General features: G+C 27.7%; 1 protein-coding gene across 1 annotated transcript; it reads right to left on the bottom strand.

Moving 5' to 3' along the window:
* Positions 1-2,270: 2,270 nt before the first annotated feature.
* OCT59_016616 (uncharacterized protein) lies at positions 2,271-4,121 on the bottom strand (the record flags this gene model as incomplete). The annotated part of the gene is made up of 6 exons (XM_025331414.2): positions 3,442-4,121; positions 3,339-3,376; positions 3,226-3,267; positions 3,070-3,121; positions 2,808-2,993; positions 2,271-2,728 (listed from the first exon to the last, which is right to left on the bottom strand). The coding sequence occupies exons 1-6, from the start codon at positions 4,088-4,090 to the stop codon at positions 2,271-2,273; spliced, it is 1,425 nt and encodes a 474-aa protein (XP_025188065.1). The 5' UTR covers positions 4,091-4,121.
* Positions 4,122-10,219: the final 6,098 nt, after the last annotated feature.

Below are 10,219 nucleotides of genomic sequence, written 5' to 3' on the forward strand. Positions count from 1 at the left end.
ATTCTTCATATATATACTGTATATACCGGACAAATAAATTTTTAATGTGACTCACTATCCGGGACGTCCATGAACGTTGTAAGACCTAAGACCGTGATAAATCACGTTGCCACCTTAGTCTTAACAAAATAATATTTTATTAGTAATATAAATAAATACGATAATATCATAACTAAATATATCTAAAATAAAATTCCCAAAATTAAAATCTAAAATTCGTAACTCTTTTTCTTTTTTTTTCACTCAGTCGAAATCTACCCCTTTTTATAACACTGTAGATCCCCATGTAACATAGTAATCTGTCACTTTCATAATATATTTCTGTTATTTATTTCTGTCATATTCATAATATATCCTCCCATTTCTGTAACATTCCTAAATAATTTATACTTTTCGTAAATCCCCTGTCACATTTCATATTCCCTAGTTTAACGTCATTTCGGACCAAAACCCAATATCTTCTAGTTTAACGTCATCTCGGACGCTAATTTTACAACAAATAAATTTATACACTAATTCTAAATATAATGCTGCGCCCCACAATTAATAAATTCACTAGGTAAGTCTCGGCATTACAACGTACATCCAACCTGCGGAGGATCTGTGACAGTTAGTGGACCATATATATGTCCAATAATGGTTGCTGTTCTGCTTGAAAATTTAGTGATTTATATTTGTGTATTATTTAAAATGTCTTTTAAATAATGTTTTTAAGTAATAATCATATCAGATATGTTACTAAAAAAATTAAAATAAAATAACTGTAAAAGGTTACAGAAAAAAATTATTTGTTTATTTGATTTCATAAAAGTGATTATAACTAGGAAAACGGTAACCATTAACGTTTATTTACTCAGGATCTTTTTTTATTACAACATTAAACAAAAAAGATTGATTAGCAAATTATCAGTGTTACAAAAAAAGGAATATGATTGAAAGGATTTTTTAAAACATATAGAAAATCATTGTTTAAATTTGAATGTTAAAATTTTCTTTAACGTGCTAGTCTAATTTTGCACAATAATTCAAAATCAAATAGCCTTAAAAAATTAGATATATCAAATTATTTATTTAGTCATGTTTATATGAAAACAATATAAAGTGAACAATTCGATTTATGACTTATGTAATATGTAATTACTATTTGTTGCTGACTTAGCCAAGTCTTTTAAAACTTGTTGTCACCTGATCACCACGTTGAGGTGCAGCAACATTGATCAGGGGGGAAAGGGGGGAAAGGGGAAAACGAGAGGGAAAGGGGAAAACGAGAGGGAAAGGGAAAACGAGAGGGAAAGGGGAAAACGAGAGGGAAAGGGGAAAACGAGAGGGAAAGGGGAAAACGAGAGGGAAAGGGGAAAACGAGAGGGAAAGGGGAAAACGAGAGGGAAAGGGGAAAACGAGAGGGAAAGGGGAAAACGAGAGGGGAAGGGGAAACGAGAGGGAAAGGGGAAAACGAGAGGGAAAGGGGAAAACGAGAGGGGAAGGGGAAACGAGAGGGAAGAGGGAAATCGAGAGGGGAAGGGAAAGAGCAAGGAAATACACACCACCCACACACAAACCCACACATAAGCACACACAACCTACATACCTAGAGGAAGACGTAAAGAAAAGAGGGCCTAAGAATAAGGAGAAGACCTAGATAGAGAGAAGACCTAAAAAAAAGAAGATAAAGAAGACCTAAAAATAAGTAGATAAGAAAAAAAAAATCGTATTTAATTGCATGAGTAATTTTTTTCGCGTAACTATGACTGATATCAAATATGAGTAATTATATGGATTGGGAAACCGTATTGTACATCGTCACGTGCCAGTCGGAGATTAAATAGCAAATTATAATCTGTAATTACACAATATGCGGCTGTTAATTAAATCATATACAGCAGTATATTAATTTCTTTTGATTGCTATATATTTATAGAACAAATTAATAGATCAAGTATAATTTTATTATAACTTAAATAATTTATTCAGCAACGCAAATTTATTATGGAACAAATCATCTGGTATATAATATAATATCTGTCAGATATTTTATCATTAAATGATATTTTTTTTGTATATTCCCAAAGTATAATAAGTCAATAACTTTTAATTATATATAAATCTATGATGTAAAATACAAAAAAGAATAATTACACAATACAAATTTTATTATATTGAGATATTGTACTTAATTATTGTTATGAGTATTTCCTAAAATTTGAAGAATTTAAAAAGTTGGTGTTGCTAGTTGACTTTGATATCGAATAGAATTTGCAAAATTAATTATTTTAAGGGTGATCTTCTCGATGGTCTTCTCCGGAAGTTGGTATTCCTTTATTTTCATCTCTTACTTCTTGTATCATTTCATTATTTTGTAATGAATTTGAAGTATTTCCCGAAATTTGAAGAATTTGAGAGGTTGATGTTGGCTGTTGATTTTGATCTTGAGTATTTTTTTCACCTGGAATTCGTAAAATTTCTCGAGGATGTTCTTCTTCGGGAGTTGTTATTGTATCAGTTTGTTCTTTTTTATTTTTATACCATTTACGCAAATAATAACTTCCAATTAATAATAAAATAGCAACAAATGTAGATCCGAAAACTACACCAATTACAACTCCTATATTACTAGAATGTATAATAGTTGGTGTAGGATCAAAGCTAGTTGTCCAAGCATATTGATCATTATTACTAATATCAAGCAATAATATATCACTATCACTATCATCTCGTGTATAACCTTGACCTTTATAAAAATATAATTAATAAACTATTCTTTATAAATATATATATGTGTGTGATTTAATAACAAACATTATAATTACCAAAAGTTATAACCATATATTTATCAATTAATACTGTTTTATGCTCAGCACGGGCATTTAATTGTTGTTCGAAAAAACTTGGTATATACCAATTATAATTATTTAAATCTAAAACATATAGTGCTTCACTTATAATGTGAGTGGAATTCATTCCTCCAAAAATAATTATTCTTTGACCATCCAATCCTGTCAATTTTAAAATATTTTAAAATTTAATTAAAATTACTGTTTATTATTTTATTAAACATAAATAATTATTTACCGAGAACACTTGAAAATGCAAACCTTGCAGAAGGTATTGATCCACCAGTCATCTAAAATATTGAATTCATGCATTATATGTGATTAAATTAAATAAATAAATAAATATTTATTTATTTATTTATTTATACATAATATATATAACAAAAAATGTTACCTGTGTAGTCCAAATATCATTTACTGTATCGTATAAATATACCTTCATATAAAAAAATATCATTAATATCTAAACAAATATGAAGATCATATTTTATATTTCATAATACTTACCTCACTTAGTGGAAGAGTTGTATTATTAAACTGACCACCTATAATATATATATATATTAAATATAGTTAATTAATTGATATTTTGTTAAAAAATAATACATACCCATATAGATAATTTTTTTATTTGGTAAAAACACGGCACTATACTCAATTCTTGGACTAGGCGCATTTATTGAACTAACATTTTTCCAACTTAAATTTATTGAATCTAAGATAAACATATCATTTGTATAAATGTTTTCAGTCGAGTAACCACCAAATAAATATATTAATCCATTATAATCAATTACAGGGGTTATAAATAATTTTCCATTTGGTGGTGTACCATTTATTTTAGGAGTATCCCATGATAAATTGTTTAATGTGTAAACTAGAGACATTGGATTGTTGTCTAAATTCATACCACCATATAAAAATAATGTGTTATTATCTGCTCCACCTTTAATAGCAGCAGCAAATTGATGTGATGGAACAATATCATTGTTTGACAAATTTGATAAATCATGCCATTTTAATTGTTTTGTATCAAAAGGAATAGAAACATCAAGAAATAAAAATGGGTAATTTGGTGTTTTTCCATCAGGAGTAGCTCCACCTATAATATATAATCCATCCCTAATTAATGTAGCGGTATGGTCATATCTTAAATCTGGTTTAATAGTTAGTATTTGAGAATAAACTTTAACTACTAATAATAATTGAAGTAAAATTCCAAATATGACATAAATTAAGGAATTATTTAGAAAAATCATTTTTTTTTTTTTTTTTTGTATTGTTCTGTGACAATAATAAAATATTGATATGAACGACCTATTTTATATCTTTTGGCTGTAAACTGTGTAACACGAACGTCGATGATCATAAAATTTTGCCTTGTTTAGTAAAATAATAAATTTGCAGATCTTTCCAAAATTAAATTATGATTTAAATTTGGAGATCTCAGAACATTCGAGACCCCATTATATATGTCGTATTTTCGCATGAAAGTTTTTAAAACTTTTCACATAATTCTCACAATTATGTTTGAAAGTAAAAATTAATGTCATAATTATGCATTGTGACGATGATTAACTGTTCAATCTTCATTTCAATATCTCAAGAAAATGTAATGATATAGGGCATGATTATATTATACAGTATATATTTAAAATGGCACTATTCAAAATCGGTTTAATTTAGCAACTGCCAAATTCTTGTAAGATGATCCACTTAATATTTTAAATATTAGTCTTTGAGTGGATTCTCTATAGCTTCGTTAATTGATAACTCATAATAAAGACTACGATGTTCGAAAAGTCCTTTCCTATGATTACCTGACTATGTAATTACACGAACAGTGATTATTATACAATACCCTTTAGGTACTCTTTAAGAAATGCGATTCTTTTCCTGTTCAAGAAACATCGTACTAAATATTTCCTCTATAAAAAATAGGATATCCAGAACTGACACTTATTTACTTTTTCGTGAATAAAAACAGGATAAAATTACTATGGATAAAAACACTAATTGGCACAGTCAGTTGTTTTGTCATATTCGCGAAATTTGATGCAGTTTCATATTTAGATTAATATGAAAAAATGAAAATCAAATATACGATAAGAATATTATTTGCTCGGAAATTTTGCAACAAATCCAAAATTATTTCACCTCAGAATTGCATGGCGAATTTTCAAGGAGATTTACTAAAAGATAAACAAATAATTGATTAAACTTACCTGATTAAGAATATTTGGAATGGAAAACTGAAAAAAAGGAAGATTAACTAATTAATAAGAAAATCACCTCCAAGAATTGAACTTGGACACAGAAATTGTGGAACCAACGGTGATGGATAATGTTGAGTTGATAAGTTATTAAGGAAAGAACCCAACAAAGGAATGAATAAAGGGTATCACATGTGAAGAAGAAAATCACATGAGATAGATCAAATGATCAAGAAAGGTAAATTTTACAAGACAAAGGATCTCTCTGACACCAATTAGCGTGGTGCAATGCTTCATGGGCGATGCAAATGATCCCCTTATAAAATTTATCTATCTAAGAATGGTCAAATGATCAAGAAAGGGTAAATTTTTACAAGACAAAGAATCTCTCTGACACCAATCAGCGCAGTGCAATGCTTCATGGGCGATGCAAACGATCCCCTTGTAAAAATTATCTATCTAAGAATGGCCAAGTGATCCTGAGTTAACCAAAGGGTAAAGATTACGTCCCCATGCTATATTTGGTAAGCAATGGACCTAGCTACGTAATATAAGATTATTTAATTGACTAAATTATTGGGAAATTAAAAGAATAATAATATTTAATAAATAGATTATTTTATAAAGTAAAGAATAAAAAAAGCAGAGTATATGAATTATAAAATTAAAAAGACAAAGAAAATTAAGAAGAATAGATAATAATATAGATAGTATATAAAAAAGGATCGATAATAATATAGATAGTAATAAATTTTTAAATGAGCAAAATATATTAGAGAGTAAAGGAAGAGAGGGGAGATATTTGAGAATGAAAGTAGTTATAAATTTCAATGAGATAAAAATTAGGACAATTATATTTGTGAGAAAATTGGTATGTATAAGTAGAATGATAAAAAGAATGTAAAATAATACGGTAAGTAATGGTAAAGATTGAAAGGTTTCAATAACTTGAGGATGATGGTAACATTTGTTGATAGGAATTTCACTGAAAATGGTGTTGACAATATTTGGGCACAATTGATATGACATTTTGAAGAATTGAAATTTTGATATTTGAAAAATAATAATTGAATTGAAATTTTGGATTGATTGATAAATTTGATTTTTTGATTTTTTCCTTGAGGAAGTTTAAGGGTATATATATACTTTTAAAACCATTTTTGTATTACATAGTCACTAATTATAAAATAGACTTTGATCAGTAACTTGTAAAAAAAAAAATAAAGATCATGTATATATGAGTCACATTTGTTACAATAAAAATTAGCTAGTAAAATAATTAATAATATAGTCAATATTATTTACCCCCTATAAACAAGTAGCACTGATGTATTCATTTATACAACTACATATTACATATTGGTTAGAAGTGTAATTAATATATTATTTGAATAATATCTATTTTAACAGAAATTATAGGAAATTTACAAATGGTTTATTGATTTTATAAAAATTATTTATTATCTTCAGTTTTATCATCAGCATATCAGCATAATATTTAGTTATTGTATTATTGTATTATAGATTAGAAAAATTCTTATGGTACTTATAAAGATGAGTCACATTTGTCACATCAATTGATTCGTACTGTAATATGATTATGATGATATAGGTACTTCAAAAAAAATCAATTTATCAGTAAAAAATTTATGCGAAAGAAATGTGCTACGAAAAAAAAAATGATTATCTCAAATGTGATATGACTTTTTTTTTTGTTGTAACAAAATTCGGACAATATATTTGTAGTATTTATTTTTTCATATGACCTTCAGTTATCATATAAACTAGCAAATGAATCATATTAAAAAAAAATTATCAAATGACTATCCTATCATAAAAAAAAATTATCTCTTATTTAGGACTATGTTCCAAGTCATTGGCTGAGTTTATAGTCACATTATTAAATTAAAAAAAAAGTAAATTAATACTGGTAAAGAACAGATATTGCTATATTTACTATAGCTACATGATGTAATTAATCTTTTTCAGTCATTAGATATAATGACACAGATTTACAGATATTACAGATAATAGAGGTATCATAATAAGTGTTACATACTTGGGAATGATTTGACCGTGATATAGCTTATAGCATCATATACGGGTTTTGCCTCAGTGTAAGATAAATGGGTAATATTAAAATGTATTTTTCAAATTTTGGCGCGTCAGTGGCAAAATTTATAGCCGATCACCCCATTATACTCGTGTCAGTTATCATCTGATGATATATTTATCGCAATATAGCATTATACTATTCAAATATTCAAATATATTCAAATGAATATTGCATAAGTAATTTTGTGGTCGCTATCCGATTATGTGTTGAGTGGAAGCTGTGCAGGAAGCGACTTACTAATATCCATTTTGGAAACATTTATTTTTGTCACTGCATGTCCGTGTAAGTATCATTTTTATTCTATCTAGAATATCAATGTAAGCCGAATATAGATATGAATAATCTGACGATTAACTCGTTTGCACATATATTTTTGATTTTAGGTGATACATGATCAAAAATGATTTATGAAAAATAAGATGTAAACAAAATTCGAAACAAAACTTTTCTTAATATCTTAACATCAAAGGTAGGATAAAATAGCGTGAATATAATAAGATGCGGGTGGGTATTTCGTTTTTGTATTCAGAGGATCATTATTTCGCATGTATTTTTTCCTTACTAATTTATTTCAAAATCTTGCAATAAATTTGATATTTATACATTTTAAGAAAAAATCTTTGAATACATACTGTATTCTCCAAGTATAATTCGTGTTGTCCGTTTCTTTCTTATAAAGAAGTCATCAAAATGTTTTTCATGGGATCACTGTTGTGAGATGTGGAACCCGTCAGATGATGAAAACTCAAAAATATTGAGTCAATCATTGAAAGTGAAAGCATTTGTGAATCAGTTATCAAGTGAAGGTTTGGATCTAAAAGGCGTGTACTGATGAAAATAGATAGAGGAAGATGGGGTGGAGGCCAATTTTCATTTGAAATATTGTACCCTGGATATCGTGTCTTGAATAAAATTTTATCTGCAAGACTTGAGGAATTAAAGAAATACATCCAACCAGATATTCATGTAATATTCTGAATAGGGAGAAACTTAATGGCGTCTCTCCAGTTATAGAAGGATTCTAGGTGGCAAGACGTTCAGGGATAGGTGTTAAATGTGGAAGTGATGGATTCCGGATCAAGAACCCGAGGGAACTAGTAGAAAAATCTTTTGAAATGTTCATCCTCTAAACACAAGCACATTTTTATGGCAAGTCTTTTAATGGTTATAAAGAATTCGTAAAAAAATACTTTTGGATACTAAATTAATCACAGAAAACACACATTAATATGGAAACCGTTTGTGATCTTGTAATTGAAAAAATGACAATTAACATGGGAGAATTAAGGTGTAGTTACAATCGGTATTAACAACATAATTTGTCAGATTCGTTTCACATAAAAAGTACAATTAAGTTTGATTGTTAATATTTTTATTGAATAATTAATCAGCCAAGAAACAGTGATATAAACGAAGAAGAATCCATTAGTAATGATTAAGGCTGATTCTTGATGTGAACCGAGTTCATAGACTACTCATGTGACTATTAACAAGCGTACATTTTGAATATTGTTTTACCAGCAAATATATCGTTCCGATTAAGATGATTTAACAGTCACGCCATACATATTATAAATAAATATTATACAGTACAAGTAATAAATAGAGTATAATGATTAATGCGGTCGAGCATTAGTATATTGCGTTTTCCACTGATATATACAGTATGTATTCTGTATCGTACCAATTTATAATGTTATCTAATTCTGATACTGTATGATTCGTCTAAAATAAGTAAATCGCAAAAAAATTTGGTTAAAGCCACATGGGTAAGTTTCACCGATGATCAATTTACGAAGTGTTACAACTGAAAAATGTCTGTCTCCTAGAAAGAATTTGTCTATATATATATATATATATATACAAAATTTTGGAATAATAATATATTAATATCAGCAGAAATTATAGTCCATTTAAAGCTAAGATTTATAATATTTTTTTTTTTCGGCTATAAATCCATAATCTCGTGTGAAATATTTGAGGCTTTATCTATCGAAACACTAGTTCCAATGACAATCGGGACAATTGAGACATGTTAGCAATTCCTAAAACAGACGAAACTTTGATCATAGAAATTCCAGCAATATGAAAGGAGTTAAATGGCTAATCTGTTAAATTATTTTTTATTAGTATATTATTTTTATTAGTGCAAATTTATCTTTATTTTATTCATACAATTTTTTTTTGCATTTTATTAAAAATCAATGTGTAAATATTTATTTATATAGACTAGTAGCTATCTAGGTTATAGAAATAATAGAATCGATTTTAATATTTTAATATACTAAAGCTTTAATGGCAAATCACATTATTTTTTTACGTACTAATTAATAAATAAATTTACTTATTAAATATTTAAAATTTGCTCTTTTTAACAAAATAATCAGAGTTTCATATTCTAGAGACCTGGTATCCATCTTGATTTCCATTAATATGTTGAATTATTATATCTACGAAGGTTAATGATAAAAATTTGATTGTAAAAAAAATGCAAGGTATTATTGCACCAATCAAAATTGATTTATAATTATGGGAGATGTCTCACAGTACCTAGTGAACTTATTAATTGTGGGGCGCAGTATTATATTTAGAATTAGTGTATAAATTTTTAGTGATTTAAAATTGTGAGACGTTACAAATGTAACGTCCGAAATGACGTTAAACTAGAGAAAAGGGTAAACGGAATGTTACAGAAATAGGATAGTACAGAAATGATTTACAAAGTTGACAGAATATGAAAGTGACAGAAAGTTATGTTACGCAGGGAATAATTTTATTTTAGATATATTTAATTATGCTAAACCAAGCATATCATTGTATTATTTGTTGTTACTAACGTTAAGACTAAGGTGGCAACATAATTTATCATGGGCTTAGGCCTTACATCATACGACCAAAAAATTGCGTAACAGTAATTCATACTGATAAATTAATCTTAATCACAATAAATCACTGATCAACGAGTATATATTACCCTCAAACTTTCTCAAAACTTTTTTTAACCTTTTCTTTCTCTCTTACTATTCTCAATTTATTACAGAAATATATGCAAAATAATT

The sequence above is a fragment of the Rhizophagus irregularis genome, chromosome 25, assembly GCF_026210795.1.
Source record: "Rhizophagus irregularis chromosome 25, complete sequence".
Taxonomy (NCBI): Eukaryota; Fungi; Glomeromycota; class Glomeromycetes; order Glomerales; family Glomeraceae; genus Rhizophagus; species Rhizophagus irregularis.